The 23,999-nt window shown below is 41.0% G+C and overlaps 1 protein-coding gene across 1 annotated transcript in view; it reads left to right on the forward strand.

Annotated features, from left to right (window-relative positions):
* The first annotated feature begins 8,913 nt into the window (after positions 1-8,913).
* MAN1A2 (mannosidase alpha class 1A member 2) overlaps positions 8,914-23,999 on the forward strand; it is a 67,839-nt gene continuing 52,753 nt past the window's right edge. Inside the window, exons 1-3 of the mRNA XM_079761072.1 lie at positions 8,914-10,493; positions 17,928-18,183; positions 23,887-23,983. Of these exons, the coding sequence (XP_079617198.1) occupies positions 10,192-10,493; positions 17,928-18,183; positions 23,887-23,983 (655 nt within the window). The 5' untranslated portion in view covers positions 8,914-10,191. The remainder of the gene's footprint in view (positions 10,494-17,927; positions 18,184-23,886; positions 23,984-23,999) is intronic.

Raw genomic sequence — 23,999 nt, forward strand, 5'->3', positions numbered from 1 at the left:
CGCGGTTGGTCGTTGCACTTCACGGCGTAATGACCATTTGCATATTACATCTTTATTACATAGGATTATAGGGAAGAGGCACCCCACATCTTGATTAGCAGGCCCTCTGTGATTTTAGCATTTCTCCACTAACAGAGAGATGTCTACCTAGCATGTGGCACCCAAATCGCTCTTTAGGTTGAGCGTCAGAGCAATTGGCCCGGAAGGAGAAGCCCACTCACTGTTTTGCTTGCACTGCCCCTGCCTGAATGCAGAGGGCGGCAGAAGCAATGTGGTCTGAGGCGAAATTGTACAATAATGGCTTGCAATACACAACTGACTTCATGTGTGAAATATAATGCAATATTAGCTCTCAAAAAAGGTTTCATCTCAAAAACACGTCCTTGCCATCATTTAAGAGGCAATACTAGGGTAGCATATGTCATTATGGGCTCTTTTACTCTCAGGAAACTTCCAGTCCGCTGACTCCCAGTCAGATTCCTTCTACATTTCCAAAGGTTTCTAGGCCCTTAGAGCAGCCCTGTTCTGGACTCCAGGCTCAAGCTTTACTAGATGCGGTAAATGTTTCGCTGAAATTGCACAGCACGTCTGGAACTTTAAAACTAAATCTTATTTGCATTTTGGAATGGCTTTAGAAAAAATACAGTACAAAACCTTAACATGCATAATAGGAAATCTGCAAGTCCTTCCCACCTTTTTCATGCTTGAAGCTGCTAGGTAAAGTGCCTTTGTAAAAATAGCTCCTTAATTTTCAGTACTTATTAAGTGACCTCAGTTTGGCTGTATAATAGGTACACGGCTCCCACCTTCAGTCAATGCAAGAATCATTGTTTGTGGAAGGATAAACACACATCATAAACTCACACAACAGTTTAAGGTAATTAATAACAAGCAGGAAAAAAGAAAAGGAGCTATGTGCTACGAAATCTATGGCTCTCTGTAAGAATTCAGAGGTCATCAGATTGGATTTACTTGTCCTTAATACAAGCTGTGCCCTAAGGAAAGTCATGACTAGCTTATTTCTTCAGTAGGTAGGCATAGAGGTGTGTTTGAATATTCATTATGTATAGAAAAGTATGAAAATATGGAATAAAATAGAAATAATCTTAAAGAACTATTACTATTATGTGGAAGTGATTATTTAGAATAGACACATTTTTGGGGGATATTGTTAAAGTATAAATTCCCTCAGATTATTGAAACATCCCCTAAGCACCAAAAGTTTAAAATAGAATTTTTGAGTGTTCATTTTGTTGAACTTTTTGATAGACATCTTTTCAAATTGACTTACATTGTATTTTGAATATAATTTAAGTCTTTAAAAATGTGTATTGATTGACTTTAGAGAGAGAAAGGGGAAGAGAGACAGACTTTGATTTGTTGTTCCACTTATTTATGCATTTATTGGTTGATTCTTGTATATACTCTGACCAGGAATTCACCCTGCAACCTTGGCATATTGGGGCGATGCTCTAACCAACTGAGCTACCCAGCCAGGGATAATTTAACTTTTTTAATGAGCCAGTTTGAATGTCAGAATTGCGAGGCTGAGAGTTAAGTGGTATAATCAGAAACAAGGAATCAGTATCACTTTTCTCCCCAAAGCCCTGCTCTCCCTCCTCATTACCATGCATTAAATTTTCTAGGACAGGAATATGGATACTACCTTTGATTCCCTCCCCTGCCACCCAATCAACTATGCTATCTGAATGCCTCTTGAAATGCTTACTCTTCTTCTTCACCAATCGTACTACTGTAGTTCAGGCCATTCATGTCTCTTGGTTAGATGGTAGAGCTTTTTAAACTGGTGTCCCTGCCTCTGTGTAATAGTCTGACCACTCTGAAGTTCATTATCCATTTTATAGCCAAAGTGATCCTTCTAAAAATGCATGTCTGATCTAAGCCTTCCTCCGCCTAAAAACCCTTTAATGGCTTCCTACTGCTCTCAGAATAAAACCCAACTCCTTAATGTGGCCTCCTTGGAGGCCCTTCATGCTTCTATCTCTATTAGCTCTGTTTTGGTCTGTTTGATCTAGCTGTGTCTGATAGATTGTTCAAGTCTCCCATTCAGATGGTGGGCTTGTCGATTTCTCTTTGTAATTTTGGTGGTTTTATTTTCTGTAATTGAAAGCAATGTTATTAGGAACATTTAACTTCTTGGTAATGACCCTCTTTGTTTCTATTAATACATTTGGTTTAAAAGACTTTTTAAAATCTAGTATTAATAATATTTCATTGGTTTTCTTTTTGATTTCTTTTTATATCCCTTTATGTCCAGTATATCAGTGGTTTAGTTTTGTGTGTCTTTTGCATTATATACCTGAATATTATTTTATACCAATCTGATAATCTGTCTTTTCATAAGAAATTTAAATCTCTTCAGTTTTGTGTTTGCTGTTATATTGGTACTTAATTCTACTATTGTCTTTTGTGTGTGTTGTGTTTGGCATGCCTTTCTTTTCGTTTTTTTCTCCTCTGTCTTCTATATAGAATGATTAGTTTTCTATATCAGATTTCCCTAACCCTTGGCCACATTTTTCTCGCTGAGGTTTTAGAAGTTCTGTATAAGCTTTTTATTAATATAAAGTTTCTTATAAAGTATTCAGACAAAGTCATTATTTTTATACCTCTCCTAAACGTGACAAAGGCCTTAGCATGCTTTAACTACCCATTGTGTATTTCCATTCTTCTTATTTTTTTAAACAGTAGAGTAGTGAACCGCGTCCAGCACGGCCAGGGGTGAACCTGAGGAGGGGCGGTGAAGGATTAAAGAAGACAGACAAGAGAATACAGTTGGGGCCAGGTGGATCACTGTGCCTGGATGCGGAAACAGTGACACAGTCTGTAAGTTGAAGCTTTATTTTATACTCAGATCACACAAAGCAAAACAAGGGAAAGATGTTTACAGTGTTCTTGCGAATTTCAAATCTGCTTCTTTCCTGTTGTTGCCATTCTCTGAACTCTGTCAAGCCTTGTTTTGGCAGCACTTGCTGCACCCCCCACAGCCCACATCCCTTAGCTACCTAGGACTGCAGGGTCGGACTATAAGATCAAGCTTACAACCATTAGCCTTTTGGCTATAATTGTGCTGGGAGGGTTTTGCCCTCCAAGCTGGAACTTGTATGTGGCTTTGCCACAAGTCAGTCTGAGGCTTGAACCTGTCCAAATACTGTAGCCGCTCTCCACAGAGTAGTTATTTTTAATTCTACCATCACATTTTATTTATTTCTTCCCTCACCAGTACCTCTTGTATGCTTTCTCTCTGGGCTTATTTTTCTTACTAGAAGTACATTCCTCAGTAGTTCTTTGGGTGTAGGTCTGTGAGTGTTAAACTCTTAGTCTTTTATGATTGAAATGTCTTTGTTTTGCTTTCTCCCTTAAATGACAGTTTATCTGGAAATCGAATTCTTGGTTGAGAGTGGTCCATTCAATATTTCTAAGATACTCAGTTTTCATGTTTCTGTTGTTGCTTTTTAGCACTCTAGGTATAGTCCTTTTGTAGATAATCAATGTTTTCCCTTCGGTAACTTGAGATTTTATCTTTTTTCCATATTGCTCTGTGGTTTTTCTATGTGATAAAAGTGTTATTTCACTTTTATTTATCTTGTTCATTACACATATGTTCTGATGTTTTGATTAGAAAACCTTCTAATCAAATCATTTTTTCCTTTTTAAAAAAAGTATAGCTTCTCTCCTCTTTTCTTCCGTTTTCAGTTTTTCCCTCTGGAACTCCTGTGAGACATATGTTGGCACTACTCAACAGAATCCCCATGAATCTTAACTTTTATTCATATTTTAAAAATCTCTTTATTATTCTCTACTGTGTTCTGGGTGAATTTCTCATAGCATCCCTTTAATTCATTACTTTTTCTCTTAAACTTTGACAAGTTCCCCAGTTAACTCCATCTATTGACTTTTTTTTTTTTCATTTCAGTGATCATATTTTTATTTTCAAGATTTCTATTATTTTTCATATTTCTGTTCTCAAGTCGGCTTGCATCTGATCCCCTTTCATTTGTCGCTTTGAGAATGCAGAAATATTAAAAAAGTCGTTGTCAGGCAGTTCCATAGCTTATTTCATTTCATAGTAGTAAATTAATGTTTTGACTGTTCATTCTGTTGGGCTTTCTTAGTATCAGATATTTGTATGTGTTTGGAACTTGGTGGTTATACTCATGCTGAATGGGAAATTTTTATATGCTTTTATCTGTTTTTCCTCTCGTTGCTTCTATGCTTGCCCCTCCATGTTCAGTGACTTTTGCTCCCACCTGAGCCCTTGGACCTCCATTCTAGAATCAGGTCTAATGTTGGCATTTTGATGCTCCTACCCCACAGTGATGTTGGGGATTTTGCAGAACTAATCACATGGCCAGTTGCTTGGCTTGGTTCCTGACTCCAAGGCCATATCTTTGTCCTCTGCTTCCCCAGCCAGTGGGTTGGCTACTGTTTATTTCCAGCCTCCTTTCACAAGCACCGCACTTCAAGAACGAAGCATGGCTCCTATCCTCCGCCTTGTTGGGAGCATCTTTAGTTCCTATCCCCCTGCAGGAGACGAAAATCTTGGCTTTTGGAATAGGCCCACTGGGGTCCTGTGGCTTCCGACTTGCTGTTTCAGTTCTATTTCGGATCTATGAAAATGTTTGTTTTTGAGCCTGGTTATGTCTTTTTGGTTTTCTCTTTGTATATTTTAGCTATCATTGTTATTAGTGTGCAGTAAAGGGAGTGGATCAAAACATAATCTTGCTGTACCAACTTGAGCAGAAATCTTTCTGTATTTTCCTCTTCAGCTTTCTCTCTCACCATCCCTTCCTCTACAATCTATGTTCTAGCCATAGTTAATTTCTCTAGAGGATCAATTAATTGAATGTCCTGCTCCCATCACTCTGCATGAAGTTTGGATGAAATAAGACAAAGAAGATAGGCAAGTGGAGATTTTTTAAATGTCAGCTTTATTGAAGATAAGTTAATAAAGAACAAAGTTAAAGATCTGTAACCCAAAAGAGCTTGCTAACATTTTGCAACTCTCAACCATCACAGATTTTGGCCTGAGAACAGCCCAACAAAGGGGAAGGTTGGGTTTGCAGGGCAGACACATTTATCCAAGATCATTGTCAGCCCGGGTCTTCTGGGGCACAAGAGAAAGAATCCTCAGTAATTGGGGGTCTTTTTAATAGATTAACTCCATCCAGTCAAAAACTATGAGCCAATGAATGTAACAGTACTCATCAGTCAAGTAACTCACTTCTGAATGTGAAGGTTAGTGGTGTAGGAGCCAAAAGTTAAAGTCTAATGAATAATCTCCCAACACCTTCCTCCGCCCCTGTGGAAAATGGGGCCAGAGGAAAGATGGTCTCCCTAACACATGCCATGCTCTTTCTTCTTCATCCAAGTCTTTTCACAGGTTCTCCCCACCTCTTTCTCTGCCAACTCCTTACTCATCCTGATGCCTAGAATAAAAATAGTAGTTACTATTTATTGAATCCCAACTACGGGGAACCACTATCACATACATTACCTCATTTAATCCTCATAACAACGCTATAAGGTATGGAATTTTATTTTACTTTTAGGGACAAAGAAATTAAGCATAAGGAAGGTTTTCAAGATCACACAGGTAAATGGTGGAGGTAGGATTAGATCCGGGGTTCTCTAGTTTCAGAGCTTATATTCTTTTCATTATATCCAGCTGCTTCCCATATTTTATTCATCTTTGGACATGCTCAATAACATTTAATGGATGACTATGTAAATCAGTGAAACATTCTCAGGCTGCCTTGAGTGGATTAAAAACAACTTTAATATGAGGATTTATAAAGAATGCTTCACCTCCTTTGGCATCAGATTGCTCTCTATAAAGGTGACATGAGCATCTGATTTTGAAGATATGTGTAGGGGCTGCAAGGTTTGACATAACTCTGCTGTCACCTCTGTCTAGCCCTTTCAATTTTCGATCTCCCCCGGCTGCCCAAGAAGTCAATTGCTCTCTCTATAGGGGATTGAGCCTGCAATCCCTCTGTGCATGGGAACACGCTCAGTCCACTGGCCAGGGCTGTTGTCATTTCTGTATTTGAAAATCTAAGGGAAAAGCGGTCAGTGCCCTGACTAAATAGTTGGACATCGCTTGTTTTAAAAATTCTTGCAGCACACAGGTGGAAAATCGCTGCATGGAAGAACACAGAAAGAGCAAGGCTAAAGTCTGGTTACTTTTTCCCCTATATGTTTTTTACATTTCCTACATTTCTCTACACATGGTCATGTCTGGTAATTTCTTCTCTAACATCTTCCTTGGATATATTGGGAACTAGTTGATAGTAAGAAGGAATAGGTTATATAAGTAAATCAAAAAGACTCTTTTTTCAACTGTATCTTTTCCCCTCTAGCCTATGAATCTAGTTTCATTAACACAGAGCTAGAAGAAATGTGTGTGTGTGTGTACTGGGTGTTAAAATTGTTTCAACAATGGAAAAGTAAACATATGATTGAACAAATACAAGTCATTTTTATATTGTAATACATAAGTGAATCTCAGGAATGGTCCTATAAAACTGAAATATGTAGGGGGTAAATGTTGCTTGGTTAGGAATTTAATACTTTTACTTTCCTAAAATGCTATTTAATTTGTATAGATTTGTAAAAGGGAAATCACCGCTTTGTGGCCACTTTGGAATGTTGAACATGCCTTTGATCAAAGCATAACCACTCTCGGAAGATGACAAATTGTCTTTAGACGCTCTAGAATGAGATCTCTCCCTGTTGCATATATACTTATTGATTTATTTCATGTACTTTCTGTGTTGGTAACTCTCAGATGGATCCATTCATGCGTTCACCTTGATAAAACTGAGTCCACCTATTTGAAATCTGATCTTAACTTTCTCAAGTACCAGTTTCATTAAAATCATTTATTTATTTAATTATAAAAGTAACACAAACAGCACCCGGGGGGGGGGGGGAGGATTATAGGTAATACCAACATTTTAACATAACAGCTATAGTATTTTTCAAGTATTCTCTTTTGTTTTTTTATATGCATATTTTTATATGCTCATAAATCATATTAGCAACTTCTTTTAAAAAACACACACACAAAACAGTACTGATTATTTTAAAACTCATTTCAGACAGACTTAGTCTCTAGAAGATAATATATACACACGCACACACCATACCCTTTGATGCGATGCTGGTGTAGGATTATAATAAAAGTAATTGATACCATCGTCAATGGCTTTAGAATTGCAGACTGCGTTTGGACTTTTTGCAGTAACCCCCAACTTAAACAAGGGTGTTTTTACTCTCCTGAAGGAAAAATGAATTTGGCAAAACAGGCAAGGGCAAGAAAATGGAAGGGGCACAAATAAGCCTTCTTCTCTGGCTAGTAGGTTGAACCTGCTTAAGTCACAGTTGTCAGCTAGGTGATGGCAGGTTTCAGCTATCTCCCTGGTTAATGATTTGTGTCAACCTGGATAGTATTTACTTTTCAAGACTCACATAACTCGCTATTTTATCCAGAGGTCAATATTTATTTTCCCTATTCTTTTTGTGGAAAATAATGACCTCGAAGGTAGGAAACCAAAGTGTTTGTTTTCAGAGAGGCTCGGCATTAGAAGCCTAACTCATAAAATTGACACGTTGTAGAAAGGCACGCTGGGAAGGCAGAAGTTTCTTACAGTCGCTTCCCAAGTGCCAGCAGAAATCTCCCTTAGGGTTGGGCACTCTTTACTGCCAGCCTGACTGGGTGAGCATCAGCGCTGGCCCTTAACGCGTGGATGGATGTCTTTGATTTGGTGAAGCAGGGTCCATGACAATGGCTTCTTTTGTCATATGGTAGGTAGGTAGATATGCTGAGCTTCTGGAAATAGTGCAGCCTGGAATGTACTTCGAATTGTGCCAATGAACATGAGGATATTTTGCTTGTTTTTCAACCTACGGCTGACTTTTCCCCTCGCTGCCATTTAAGGGCCTCCTCTCTAATTCCCAGTCATCAGTAAGGGTGTGTAGAGAGGATGACAATTTAATATCAGAATAAAACACAATCTGGAAGCAAGACTATATATATATATATTGTGTGTATATATATATATATATATATATATATACATATATATATATATATATATATATATATATATATATATATATATAAAATATTTTTTTACTCAATACTATGGATAACAGAATCCACTCGGACAGCTTTGCAGCCTGGTTTTAAACAGCACTGTTGTCTTCGGGCTTCTGGCACCTCCTCATTAACACTCAGTATTTCTCCCACGGGAGGGGCGGGGGTGAGGGCTGTGAAGATGACCAGAGGTGTCTTCCAGACCCTGGGCCAGGGGAGGGCTGCTGTCCTAGATTCCTCGGAAAGGAAGCCTAATGGAAAGGGCAAGGTGGCCATTTTATTTTTAACACAGAGCCTGGCACAGGGCTGGTGCTCAATACTGAGGCCTCGGGTGCCCAGCTCCGTGCACGCGGGCCGCGGGGAGGAAGTTTGAGACCTTCTCGTTGGGCCCTAGGAACCCCTGGTCGGTAACCAGGGCAAGAGTACTAGTAAAGGGGAGACCTTAGCCGCCGGACCCCCTAATGCCAGTGACACTCAACTGCGGCGAACCCCCGCGACCCAGCCTCCTCTCACTCGCCCAAGCGCCGGGGCCATTCCCCACCCCGATGGCCGCGCGCTCGGCACCGAGGAAGTTACCGGAGAAGCGCCGGCGGGCGGCCGGCTTCCCTCGCGGGCCCACGCGGCGGCGGCAGGGAGCTTCCGGGGGCGCGGGCGCGGGCGCCGCAGCGGCGCGAGGCCGGAGCGCGGCCGGCGGGCGGGGCGGGCCGGGAGCGTGCGCGCGCACCTCGCACTCGCCGCCCGGGGACGCCCACTCGCGAGAAGGGGCAGTGAGGCCAGTGCGTGCCCGCCGCCCCCCGCCCGGCCCGGCCCCCTCTCCCGCGTGTGCCCAACGGGTGTGGGCCCGAGGCGGCGGGGACCCGGGCCCGCTCGCCGCCCCGCACCGCGTGGACGCACCGCCCCTCCCGCAGCCGCCTCCGAGCGAGCCGCTGCGAGGACCCGAGGCGGCGCGGAGGAGGCCCTCGCGGCGGCCGGGGCCGACCTCCCCCGCCCGAGGCGCCGCTGCTCCCGCGCGCTCGGGGTCGCCGCCTCCTCGGAGCCGAGCGAGGAATGAGCAGGCGCCGGCCCCCGCGCTCTCGGAGCGAGGGGCCGCGGCTCGGCTTCTCCTCCCCGCCGCGGAGCCGCGGGGGCTCGGTCTGCGCGTCCGGGCGCGGCGCGGGCAGCGGCGGCCTCGCTCGGGGGGCAGGCGCCCGGGTTAACTCCCCCGGCCGCCGGGAGGAGGAGGAGGAGGAGGAGGAGGAGGAGGAGCCCGGCGGAGGAGCCGGCGGGGCGGCCCGCGCTCCCTCCCCGCGCACACGCCCGGGCTCCTCAGTGGCCGCCCGAGGAGGAAGTTCCGCTCCCGACCGAGCCGCGCGGTAGCGACAGCGGCTACGCGGCGGCGGCCGGGAGGGGCGCTGGGGCTCGGGACGCGGATGCCCTTCGCGCCGGCCGGCCGGTGGGCAGCGTCGAGCTCTCCGCGGAGCTGGGGCCGCGTCGGGAGGCGCGGGCGTCCGAGACCCGCTGCCCTCTCCGCCCGGCGCCGCGGCGTCGGCTTCCCGGCGAGGTGAGAGACCGCCCTCCCTGTTGGCCGACTTCCGAGGAGACCCCGATTTTTTCCACCGCCGAGGGTGAGAGACTCTGGGGCCGAAGCGCCCGAGGAGGCGAAGGGCACCCTTTTCTAACTCCTCGGGTCCGGCCTGGCTGCCTTTGGGGGCGGGAGACCCCGTTGGAGCATCGCTGGGCGCCGGCATGGAGGAACCCACCTTGCATCCTTCCTGCGGCGTTGCCTGCCTGATCCACCCCGAGGCATGAGGAGGACGCTGGTGGGAACCCCGACGAGGTCCTGAGCACCCATGGCCAAGGAGCGACCACAGGACGTCAGCTGGTGAATTTGGGGGGCCACGCATGTTCCTGAATGTTTCTGGGCAAGCGTGAAGAGGCGCCCTGTTAAAAAAAAGCACAGCGATCCTTGACGAGGAGAGCATTTGAATTTCCCCGTGTTTTTTTTTTGCCAAGATTTTGAAGGTGGTTCTATGTATCGCGCACTCGACATAAGATGAGAACTTGATGACATCTTTGGTCCCAGAGCGTAAACGATGACTGCCCCGGCCCTGCTGCCCCTGTCTGGACGAAGGATACCGCCCCTGAACTTGGGGCCGCCTTCCTTCCCGCATCACAGAGCTACCCTGAGACTTTCCGAGAAGTTTATCCTCCTCCTCATTCTAAGTGCCTTCATCACCCTGTGTTTTGGGGCATTCTTCTTCCTTCCCGACTCTTCCAAACACAAACGCTTTGATCTGGGTTTGGAAGATGTGCTCATTCCTCACGTAAATGCCAACAAAGGGGCCAAAAACCCTGGAGTCTTCCTGATTCACGGACCTGATGAACCTAGACACAGGTTGGTTTATTTCAGAAGTGGTGGTGGTAACATTATTTGGCGGTGCAAGATGTGATTTATTGCATCAGATCTGTCGTGTGTGTGCTTTTCCTTTTTTTCAGTAAAATGTCATTTTCCCTGAGTTGTGAGACTTGTTATTTTCAAAACTGGTTTAGTAGAACCATAGACTGGAAGGGCTCCTAGAGTCCGATTTAAAGTCCAGCTCCTTCGTTTTATACAGGAGAAACCTGTGTGTCCAGAGAAAACCTAAAGAAATCCTGACATATGTTGTGTCTTCATTTATTAAGAATGTGTTGCACACCCGGTGAAATAGATATATTGAATTCTGACAGCTTCTATGGGTTTGTCCTCTCCTAAAGGGCTCTCCTTCTCTGACTTTGTAATTAAAACTTGGTAGTAAATCTTAGCTTTTTAGGAAGACAAAGATGGGCAGAATATACCTGTTATTTAATATATGTGTGTGTGTTTGTGTGTGTGTGTGTATACATACACGTATATATGTGTGTGTGTGTGTGTGTATATATTGATTTGAAAGAAGGGAGTGGGAGAGAGAAACAACCATGATGAAAGAGAATCATTGATCAGAGGTTGCCTCCTGCTGAGGTTCCAGCCTGCAACCCCAGCATGTGCCCTGATGGGAGATCGAACTGTGACCTCCTGGTTCATAGGTCGACACTCAACTACTGGGCCACGTTGGCCTGACATCATTTCTTAACATGCAAAAATATCCTGATTGTTATTTTCAGGGGATGTCTTTGGGTACTCTATGTGGAATCAGTTAAGTTAAAATGCCATTGAATCTTGTCGTTTCACTTTGAGAGTCATGTAGACTAGATCTGGCTATGTTTTAAAATTTAATTTTACCCTGATATATATTTAGTTGAGAGGTGGAATGTGTCAGGTAACTATTAGAAGGTGATCAATTAAAGGGTTCACTTTCTTTCAGATAACCAAATCTGAAGTCACCTCTTGGGAGAGTTTGGCCAAATTGGGATAAAATGGGAGCTTTAGTTACAATCTCTTTAAATCATTTATGTAATTTGTATCAAAAGAAGAGTTTGAGAAAGTATTTACTTTTCTCAAACCTACATTTTTTTTTTTTTTAGCTTGCTAAATCTTTCCCTTCTTTTCTTACAATAGTTTTTCAGTGTGTGATAAGAATCATATGCTTGAGTTGTTTTCGGCTGACGTTATTTTAACTTTTTATCAAGCATAAAGTTTTTGAGAAAGCGTAGGTTCAGTTGTGAGCCTGAGTTAAATACTTGGGAAAACGCACTGTTGTAATGAGAGGGGGTTTTTCCTTTTCTCAATCTTGTTAATTTATTATTTGCTTGCTTGTTCTTTGACTTTTGGCTGAACCTTATGGAGTAGTTACTTCTAAAATTGTTTCATGCCATTATTTTGTAATTAAATTAATTTGGAACTTTTGCCATCATTTTTAACTTCTGTACTCTTTTGTATTTATTTCTTTTATTTTGCCTTTGCTCTATGTGAATTTGAAAAAAAAATTAAGATTTAAAAAATCATTTTATAAATGGCTAGAATTTATTTACAGTAGACTCCACCAACCCCCCCCCCACCCCCCCCACCCCCTTTTTCCATGGTTCTGCTTTTTGTGGTTTCAGTTACCTGAAGTCACCCATGGTCAGAAAATATTAAATGGGAAATTTCGGAAATAAACAATTCATAAGCTTTAAATTGTGTGTCTTCTGAGTAGCATGATGAAATCCCATTCCATCTTGCTCTGTCCCTCCTGGAAAGTGAATCATCCCTTTGTCCAGTGAGTCCACACTGTATACACTACCTGTAGTCATTTAGTAGCCCTCTCAGTTATCAGATCCGCTGTCCTGGTATTGCAATGTTTGTGTTCAAGTCACTCTTGTTTTACATAATAATAGCCCCAAAGCAAAAGAGTAATGATACTGACAATTCGGATATGCCAAAGAAAAGCCATAACATTCTTTCTTTAAGTGAAAAAGTATGTGTGTATAGAGAAAAACAATGTGTATAGGATTTGGCACTATTCATGGTTTTAGGCACCCTCTGGGGGTCTTGGAATGTATCTCCAGCCGATAAGGGGAGACTACTGCATATGATTATTTATATAATGAAACCTGTACCAATTTAAAAAGTAAATGAGTGAAATGTTATATACATTCTTATTTTTCATAAGTTTAAAAGTAAACTTTATTGAACATTTTATATACGAGCCTGAAGGTAATAGGTATATTTACAGAAGTATTTCCAGGTGTCACTTTTGAGCCTGGTTAACAATTACATCTCTTAATTTATCAAAGACTATAGGATAGTAGGATAGATTTTGTGAAAAACAAGAGTCCTTTAGTAATTCAGGCCTCAGACCTTGTGACATTTTCTTTGATTTAAGACTGTAATTTCCTAACGTTAACGTTGAGAGATATCTTTGACAGTGTTCTCTTTTGTTCTTCATATCTTAACAAGAACTTTAGAGACAAGTTACATCGTTTTTTAAAAAAAGGATATGAAGTATTCTGGAGACTACAAAGAATATGTGTGCAGTTTTCTTTTTATATTTTTGACATTTACCTGTCTATAAAATCAACCTCTGTTACTTATGCAGGTTTCTTGATGTCTCCTTAGTGATATTGCTGTTATCATTTAAAGAATATTGGTCATATTTATTCAGCAAATGTTTTGACTAGTTATTATGTGCTAAGCATTATATGAAGTATTGGGGATTTTTGGAGAATAATGTAGATGATTAATTTTGACTCAGACATGACTGAAACATTTAAATCTTAGATTCAAATCTCAACATCATTCTTAAAGCATATATTATTATCTTTGGAGTCAGATTCTAGGGGTTCTTCTTACCTAGGTGAGGCTCTGGTGCCTGCGTTTAGGTCATGGTATTTTTCAAGAGTTCAGATAACTTACTGTTTTATCTTTCCTCCTCCCCCCCCCCCCCCCCCCCAATAAGCATTATGCCATTAACTTACGCATTTCTGGCATGTGAACTAGGCTATCTGGATGTAAGGTGCAGTGCTCCTGCAGCTTTTTTTCCATGAGGAACTAGACCCTGGCATCTGAAAAAAATACGCTAATCATTGTGCTAAATTGAGATCTGGCTCAATTCTATGTATTTATGTATCTAAAACCATTTCTGTGTAGCTATATGGTTATGTTTGTTAAGTTTATAAAGTAATGTGTGCATACATTACCCCTTCAATACTTGGCAGTAAGGTGGTATCTGATAGGAAGTTTGTATCTGTTTGGTGTATATCTGTTATGTATATTATAATAAATGCGAATAATTTTTCCGTTAATTTGTGATGCCATTATAAAACATTTTCTTTTTCGTGACCTAGATTTTTTCTCTGTACTTAGAAAGATTGGTAATACCTAGGGTGTGGTGAGCAGTGAACAGCTGGTTCATCCTGTGCTTAGACTGTTGGTGTAAGTCTAAATTAATAGAATTCTTGTGGAGAACAATTTAGTAATATTAGCTCATTTAAAGTACATATTCTTTGATCCAGCAGTTCTTATAAGAACTTATTCTTGGTAAATCTTCACATCAGCGCACAAAGTAATGTACAAGAATGTTCCCTGAAGCCAAAACATGACATATTGTAAATGATCCAAATGTCTGTCAACAGGGGATTAGCTAACTAAATGATAATATATCACTATATGTGCAGAGTTCTTTTCTTTTTTAAACCCCCCACCCACCCCCATGGATTTTTCTGGCTATTCCTAAAAGCACCATGCTATTTTAATTTCATAATTATATAATAGTATGTTCTGGTATCTAGTATATATTTTCTATACCATTCTTGTTTTATTAAAAAGTTATAAGCATACATAAAAGTCTTAATAGATAACATTAATGTCATATTAACTACTTCAAATCTGAAAATTTCAGCTGAAGATCACCTTTCTTGAGGTAAACCTCAGAGTTTGACATTACATGGTTTTATGTTTCTACAGCATATATATATTGATATAAATTACATATAAATATATATTGTTTTGTATGTTCTTAAACATGTATATAATTCTGCAAGTTTTTTTTTTTCTCAACTTTTTTTAAGGATTTATGTATGTTAATATATTGGGCTGTGGTTCAATTATCTACTTTAGGTATACATGCTTAAACTTCAAATTATTTCTACATTCCCCTGTTAATAAATATTTATGTTAAGTCCATATTTTTGCTACAAAAACATTCTTGTACATGTATTCTTGTGCGCGCCCCCCCCCCCCCCCCCGCTGAGTTTTTCCTCCAGGGTAAAAGCTTAGTAATAAAACTATTAAGTTGTAAAGTATGTGCATTATTGACTCTAAATTTTGTTGCTCAATTAGTCTGTACGGTAGTTGTACCGGTTTGTACACCTGCATCTTTGCAAACCAAGGTATTGTGTATTTAAAAAATCTTTACCAATCTGATGCCAATTTTAGTTTTTATTACTCTCATTACTGAGTGAGGTGGAATATTTTTTAAAACATATTTATTAGTTATTTGGGTTTCCTAGCCTTTGTTCACTCACATTTTTTTTTTTTTGCCTTTTTTTCTTACGGCTTATTCTCCTTTATGAAATTCATTTGTAGGAATTATTTATACATCCTGATGAATTCTTAGGTAGATGCATTACATGTATCTTCTTGCAATGGGTGTCTTATTTTTATACTTTGTTTATGGTATCTTTAGTTTTACAGAAGTGTCACATTTTAATAAAATTGAAAGTGTCAATATTTTCCTTTATGGTATTACTAGAGGCCCAGTGCACGAAATTTGTGCACTGGGGCGGCGGGGGGGGGGGGGGGGTGCCCCTCAGCCCAGCCTGCACCCTCTCCAATCTGGGACTCCTCGGGGGATGTCCGACTGCCGGTTTAGGCCCTGTGGGATTGGGCCTAAATCAGCAGTCGGACATCCCTCTCACAATCCGGGACTGCTGACTCCCAACCTCTCGCCTGCTTGCCAGCCTGATCACCCCCTAACCACTCCCCTGCTAGCCTGATCAATGCCTAACTGCTCCCCTGCCGACCCGATTGCCCCCAACTGCCCTCCCCTGCCAGCCTGGTCACCCTTAATTGCCCTCCCCTACCAGCCCGGTAACCCCCAACTGCCCTTCCCTGCCAGTTTGGTCGCCCCCAACTGCCCTCCCCTGCAGGCCTGGTCCCCCCCAACTGCCTTCCCCTGCCAGCCTGGTCACCCCCAACTGCCCTCCCCTGTCGGCCCTGTCACCCCCAACTGCCCTCCCCAGCCGGCCTGGTTGCCCCTAACTCCTCTCCCCTGCCGGCCTGGTTGCCCCTAACTGCCCTCCCCTGACAGCCTGGTCGCCCCTAGCTGCCCTCCCATACCGGCCTGGTCACCCCCAACTGCCCTCCCTTGCAGGTCTGTTCCCCCCACAGCTGCCTTCCCCTGCCGGCCTGGTCGCCCCTAACTGCCCTCCCATGCAGGCCTGATCACCCACAACTACCCACCCCTGCTGACCATCTTGTAGTGGCCATCTTTGACCACATGGGGGCGGCCATCTTTTGCAGGGGTGTGAGGGTCAATTTGCATATTACTTTTTTATTATATAGGATTGCTTTTTGGATTTTGCTTAGGGAATGCTTTTCTACCCTGAAGTTATAGTCTTATTTTAAATTTTGGTAGTTTTAAAGTTTTGTTTTTCACAGCTTGGTTTTGATTTTTGTGTATGATGAGGTTAGGATTGAATTTATATTTTTCTATACTAGTGTCCACTTGTTCCTGTGCTCCTTATTAAAGAGTGTGTCCTTTCCCATAGATTTGTGATGCCATTTCCGCTGTATAACATTTTTTCATATGTTCATAGGTTTGATTCTAATAAGAATCAAACCTATGGGTTGAACTAATAGGAAACAAGCTGACAAAAAAAGAGACAGAGGTAATTTGCTGAGTCTATAAGTCCCGGCATCATAAAGTAGAGTATGGAAGAGCGGAATTAGAGTTGATAATTTTGGTTTACTCACTGGTGCTGTATGACTCTCTTGTTTTTAGCACATTGACTTGAAGGAGAGGAATCTTGGATACATATAGTAGAAACCAGCTGTAATGCATGTAAAATAGGTATTTATTGGAAGGATATTGGTTGGCTTTCAGAATTGACGTAAGATCTGGAGAACTAGGTTTAGAAGATATCCAGGCATTAAAGGAAGGCAGGTATGCAGAACCATAGTGAAGGTTAAGGAACAGTTAATGTACCATTGTCAGTGCACACACATATATGCACACCATTTATGCTATTTTACTTTGGTCTTGTTTGTTTTTGGGTCATAGTTGTAGTTCATTTTCACTGAGTGCTGGTTATGGCTTCGCTGCCTCTGGTCACTAGATTCCTCTGCTTTCTGAGTGACTTGTAAAATTGAGTTATTGTTCCTTTATGCCACTTACTACAGATCTGTAGTTTCAGCCAGAGCGTCTGATTTCCTAGGTGTAGATCACAGGGCCGTCCTTGCCTTGCTGTTAGACAATAGAAAGATAAAATACCCAGAGCCATTTGACTTCTATAGGAAGAGAAGGGATTCTACTACTAATATACTGGTGAATTTCTGAATTTAGATAGGATATTACATATTAACATCTTAAGAAATGTTAAGTAAACTGCAAAGAACCCTAAGCTGTATTACAGTGATGAAGTTCTGACTTGTGTTGTGCTATTTAGAAATGTAGATATAGTCTTCTTAGACTGTACATTTTAGCATTTTCTGTGCAGTGGTTTAAAATGGGCCAGTACTGCTCCCTCCCCTTAATAATATAAATTTATGGGTGTCACACAGACCTGTTGAATTGGAATCTGTATTTTTAACAAAGGCTCAAGAGACTTTTAAGTAGTCATGCCCACACCAGTTGGGAACTGTTGTGCTGTAAGCTCCATGTTATTTCCAAAATGCAAAAGTTGTAGAAGAGTATGATGTACTATATAACAAAATGAAAAAAATTCCATCATCTTATTTTTCTGCTTATCTCTTTCCTTGACCCTGTTTATATTTTTGTCCATCTTGATACTGAGTTCTTTATTTTTTTAATTTTCTCTCTCTCCGCTAGTTTTTCACTGGTATGTTTCTCGTCCTTTCTCCCTCTTCCCCTCCCTCCTTTTTTTTTTTTTTTTAAATGTGTCTACTTACAAGTTACTGATTGCTGTTTTCTCTGTTTTCATTGGCCCTGAAATTGTAACTTTCTTTCTAGGTTCCCTCTTCCTCCATTGTGTAAAGTGTTAGCTCTTTGGCATCCAGAGCTCATACCAAGTTATATTTATCCTGTTCTTTGGGCAGATAAATATGAGTCTCTCACAGATCATTGCTGCCTTTCAATGGTAGGAGTAGGAATCAATTGTCTGGGTTTGGTGGAGGAAACTTTAAGTTTCATGTTTAAAGCTTGGAGGTTTTAAGGAACATTCTAAGCAGTCTTTTTTTCTCCTCCTCTTACAGGGAAGAAGAGGAACGTTTGAGGAATAAAATTCGAGCCGATCATGAGAAGGCCCTGGAAGAAGCAAAAGAAAAATTAAAAAAGTCGAGAGAGGAAATACGAGCAGAAATTCAGACAGAGAAAAATAAGGTAGTCCTAGAAATGAAGATGAAAGAGAAAAAGCCACTACCACCAGTCCCTATACCAAACCTTTCAGGAATAAATGGTGGAGATCCAGAAGATAATGACATAAGAATGAAAAGGGAAAAAATTAAAGAGGTAATAATAAGCTGAGATTTATGATATGAAGTGGTTATAGATACATATATTTGACTGGAGACATACACACACATACATATATATGCATACCATTTATGCTTTGGTCTTGTTTGTTTTTGGGTCATAGTTGTAGTTCATTTTCCAAGTTGACAGTAAGGGCTAGAACTCCCTTTTAATATGTGTTATAATCTAAGTATTGGTCACTTGAAATTTTGCTATAATGTTGTTTGGATGGTTACATCATTCTCCCTGTGTTCAGAGATCTTTTGATAGTCAGCATTTTATAAATAATGTAGAATAGATTTATAAATAAGTTATTATTGAATAAGAAATCTCTTTAGTGTTAAGTTATAAGGGACTCTGCTGTATACTATGCATATCTCCTCATAAACATGCTTCTGAAGAGTTAGCTTTATAACTGTCATCTTTTTTAAAATTATATTTTTATTGATTTCAGAGAGGAAGGGAGAGGGAGAAAGAGATAGAAACATCAATGATGAGAGAGAACCATTGATCCACTGCCTCCTGCATACCCCACACCAGGGATTGAGCCGGCAACCCAAGCATGTGCCCCGACCAGAATTGAGCGGTGACTTCCTGGTTCAGGTTGACGTTCAGCCACTGAGCCATGCCCACTGGGCAAATCTGTCATCTTTTAGGGAATGTGCCATGAAACCCTATAACTAGACAACAGATTAAGAACACATTCTTTCTGAAGAGTCTCAATGGACTGAAGAATGGGGAGGGATTGATCTCAGAATTCTTTATACTTATTTAGTCACAGAAGTCTTTCAGTTTGTTATTTTAGGAATGACTTGGAGATAAAGAGAATACCATAGTGTGTGTGTGTGTGGGTGTGTAATTTAGTGAATATTTCAAATGAACTTGGTAAATTAAAACTTTGGCTAATTTCTGGTGGAGTTTGCAGTTGTACTGCCTATGTAGATTTTGTCTGGGTGTAATCGCATCAACAATATTCCAAAGATACTGTTTATCATAAAATAAGATAATAAATTTAGTTCAAATACTCAAGTATCTATATGGATATATTTTAGTAATGAATATGAATGATTTAGCAGGTACTTTAAGCTTGACCTTATGAATTATTATAATACTAGAGGCCCAGTGCATGATTGAATCATGCACATGTAGGGTCCCCTACACGCTTTCGCTTTTCGCGGTGGAGCTGGGTGCCTGTCCGCTGGTGCACCAGGCCTTTCAGAAGCCTCCGGCTCGGCGCAGACAGGCACCCAGAGCAGACAGGCACCCAGCTCCCCCACTTTTGATGGTCCGCGGCCGCTGAGGGGAGCTACCCTGCTGTTGAGAGGTGCAGGGGGCAGGACTCCCACCCCCTGCGCCTCTCAACAGCGGCTGAGGGGGGCTGCCGCAGACACCTGGCTACCCTGCCGTTGAGAGCCGCAGCTGGGTGTCCGCGGCAGGCCCCCTCAGCGGCCGCGGATCTGGCTGTTGAGAGGCACAGGGGGTGGGAGTCCTGCCCCCTGCGCCTCTCAACAGCAGGGTGGCCCCCCTCAGTGGCAGCGGATCCGTGCCTCTCAACGGCCGGATAGGCCACCCCGAGTCCCGCCCCCCCGACTCCCACCACCCAATCGTGGGCGTAGCAGAGTGATGGTAATTTACATGTTACCCTATTATTAGATAGGCCTAGAAGCCCGATGCACGAAGATTCGTGCTAGAACGGGCTTTCCTTTCCCTGGCTGCCAGCACCTCCTTTCCACTCTGGCCCAGCCCCTTTCTGCTCAGGCCCTGGAGCTGCCTCTTTCCACCCTGGGAGCCGCCTCTTTCTGCCCTGGCCCCGCCTTCCCATGCTGCCCAGAGGCCCTGAGAGACCAGGGGTAGGGCAGAATGCCTGCATCGTCGCCATGGTGCCTGTGTATGCAAATTAACCGCCATCTTTGTTGGGTGAGTTTGCATATCACTCCTGATTGGCTGGTGGTGTAGCAGAGGTATGGTCAATTTACATGTTTGTCTATTATTAGGTAAGATGACCTTGATGGAATCAAAATAGAACTTTACTCTGATTTTACCTCACCTTTGATGTTTTGTTTTATGTCCAGACAAAACAAAGGCACTTTCTTTGGACAGTGTTTGGGAGACATTGATAGGTAGTTGTTAATTTTATAAGATGGGTGACCTGCTTTTTTTAGATGTCATTAGATTTTATTGAAATACTTTCTCATGTACATAATAATTCAGATAGATAGCTGTATGTTAAGACCACCCAAAGGTTCATTGATTTGCTAGAAGTACGCACAGGACTCAGCAAAGCTGTTGTATTTGTTGCTTCAGTTTATTACAATAAAACTAAAGTTAGTAATAGAAAAGGCAAATAGGACAGAGTCCAGGAGAGACTAGGTGCAAGCTTCTAGTTGTCCTCTCCCACTGGAGTGATATAGACAGTGCTTGGTTCTCCCAGCAATGATGTGTGGCAGTGTGCATGAAGTGCTGCCAACCAGGGAAGTTCACCCGAGCCTTGGTGTCCAGGGCTTTTATTGGAGGTTTGTTATGTAGGCTTGGCTGAGCTTAGTTCTCCAACTCCTCCAGAGGTCAGGCTAATACCAGGTGGTCCAAGGCCCCTACCATAAATCACATTGTTAACATAAACTCCGTAATCTCAGAACAGTTTTCTTTTGTCCTCTCAGGTCAGTCCACCTGATTCCTTTGTCCCAGGCAACCACTGATCTGCTTTTAGTAATTATAGATTAGATTTGCCTTTTCTAGAGTTTCACTCAAATCCTCTCTAATAAAAGAGAAACATGCAAATTGACTGTACCTTTGCTACACCCACAAGCCACGCCCACCAGCCAATCAGGGCGAGTATGCAAATTTACCCAATCAAGATGGCGGCTAATTTGCATATACAGGCCAGAGAAAAGACTGAAGACAGCGTAGAAAGAAGCCAAGTGCTGCAGAAGGGAGCGAAGCTGCGGAGAAGCAAGCAAGCGGGGCGGCAGAGAAGGGAAGCACGTGGGGTGGGGAGAAGGGAGAGAAGCCGGCAGGGCTGCGGAGAAGGGAGGGAAGCAGGCGGGGCAGCGGAGACCATAGCAGGAAGCCCTATTGCAGGAATCTTCCTGCAAGGGGCCTCTAATGTAATAATAAAGTCTGTGATATTTTGTTGCTGGACTTTTGCTCAGCATGTTTTTGAGATTTATCTGTGCAGATGCACTAAAGGTAATTTTTTCTTAGTGGTATTTCTTTTTATGAATATACCATGGTTATATTCATTCACCTGTTGAACATTTGTTCAACATTTGTTTCAGTTTTTGGCTGTTATGAATAAAGTTGCTATGAACATTTGTGTGCAAGTCTTGTGTGGGCACATGTTTTAGTTTTAGTTTTTACATTTCAGTCTGTGTTATACTGTGAGTTAATTTTTTTTATTATGAGAAGTAAAGGTCTTACATTATTTTTTTCACTTAGGGCTTTCTAGTTGTTCCAGTTGTTGGAAGGATTATTTTTTTCTGATTGAATTATCTTGATGCTTTTGTTCAAAATCAGTTGACAAAATCAGTAGGTGTTGAGTCTCTTTCTGGACTCATATCTATTCCATTAATCTATATAGTTATCCTTAATGCCAATATGACACTTTGTTGATTGATTTATAGTAGGTTTTTAAATCAGATAAATCCTCCAATTTTATTCTTTATATAAATTGTTTTGGCCATTCTAGGTCCTTTGCCTTTCTATAATTAACTTTTCTGTGAAAGTAAAAGGTTGCTGGATTTTTATTGGGATTTTATTGATCTGTAAATGAATTTGGAAAAATTGTCATCTTAGCAATAGTCTTCCATATTTTTCCACTTTTTTAGGTTTTCTTTAATTTTTCTCAGCAATATTTTGTAATTCTCAGTATATAGTTATTGCACATACTCTATTATATTTATTCCCAAGTATGTCATGTGTTTTGATGCTATTATAAAATGGAGTTGTTTTAAAATTTCTATTTCTGTTGTTCATTACATAGAAATATATTTTAGTTTAGTTTGCTAAACTTTTATCCTGTTATTTTCCTGAAGTAATTTATTAGTTCTAGTGGCTTTTTAAAAGATTGCTTAGAATTTTCCTTGTACAGAGTCATGTCCTTTGTGACTAGAGAAACTTTTATCTTTTTCCTTTTTGCTTTTTATGTCTTTAATTCTTTTTCTTTTCCTTACTGCACTCTCTAGGACTGCTAGTACATTTTTGAAAAGAAGTAGTGAGAGTGGACATACTTGATTTTTTTCTCAATTTTAGGGGTTAAGCATTTAGTCTTTTAACATTAAATATGTTGTTAGAAATAGTTTTTTTGACAATGCCCTTTATTACATTGAGGATGTTTCCTTGTAGTTATAGTTCATTGATAGTCTTTATCGTGAGTGGGTGTTTAATTATGTCAGATGCTTTGTCTACACCTATAAAGATTATTGGAGGATGGTTTTCTTTTTATTCTGTTAACATAGTGAATTATATTGATTGGTTTTTGAATGTTAAATTGATCTTATATTTTTGGGTTAAATTGCATTTGATCATTATGTCCTCATATATTGCTAATTTTTAGTTCAGTAGTTTTGCATTTGTGTTTTATATTGGTTTTTAGTTCCCTTGTAATGTCCTTGTCTACTTTTGGTGAAGAATAAGGCTGACTGCAAAAAGCAAATTGAGAAATGTTTTCATGAATAGTGTACTGTTAAATTTTTGATATACTACAGTCTACTATTAAATAATTCAATTGGTATATAAATAAATACTTTGTTATTGTGTTGCTTAGACTTCTGAGTTGTAAGAAAGTTCAACCTTATTGATATAAAAATATTTATTAGCTTAATGGCTCTGAGAGCTTCGAGCTTTGCTGAATCCAAGTCTGTAGATGTTATTGTCAATAATATGTATCTGTCTCTTTCTCTCATTACTTAGTTTCTCCATTTTGGGAGAGAGTTAGCTTCCATCAGCTCCAGGATTATATATTTCTTAGAGTTTGAGATTGCAAAATGAGAGAGGCCTTCTGTCTCCTATCATTTATAATAATATGTATAAAAGGACTTGAATATCCCTACTTGAATCACATGTATACAATCACTTTGTCTGGGTCAGGAGTAGGTAAACCACAACCTGCGGGCCAAATTCTGCCTTTATTTTTTAAAAGTAAAGTTTTAATTGGAACAGGCATGTTCATTGTTTATGTATTTTCAAGGGCTGCTTTTGTGCTACAACAGCATAATTAAGTAGTTGCTATAGAAACTGTATGGACTGCAAAGCCTAAAATTCTTTAAAGAAAAGAGTTTGCTGATCTTTGGTCTAAAGGTAAGGGGTTCTCTAGTCAGGCTGTGTTAATTGGTTGTGGAATCAGAGCCTCTTGATTGACAGCTCTATCATAATCACAGTGAGGGAAGAGAGCAGTTCCCAAAAGGATTGGCAGTTCCTAAAAGAAAGGATGCGAAACAGATACCTTCCTTCTAAATATAAAAGGACTTTACTATTACACTCAATTTTTCCTTGTGTTGCATAGATCCTGAGATTAAACATTATCATGTGTACTTCACACTGATACAAATGTTAATAGAATAACATATTCTGAGTAAGGTTGATTAATGTAGGAGATATAGGAGAATATGTAAGGATATAGGATGGAATCCTTAAATTACATAAAATACAAAGATAACAGTGTGAATAATGTAAATTAATGGTTTATAATTTTTCTTTTCTCAGATGATGAAACATGCCTGGGATAATTATAGGATATATGGATGGGGACATAACGAACTCAGACCTATTGCAAAGAAAGGACACTCTACTAATATATTTGGTAAGTTTACTTTTTC

This window comes from Cnephaeus nilssonii (assembly GCF_951640355.1).
Source record: "Cnephaeus nilssonii genome assembly, chromosome: 21".
Lineage (NCBI taxonomy): Eukaryota > Metazoa > Chordata > Mammalia > Chiroptera > Vespertilionidae > Cnephaeus > Cnephaeus nilssonii.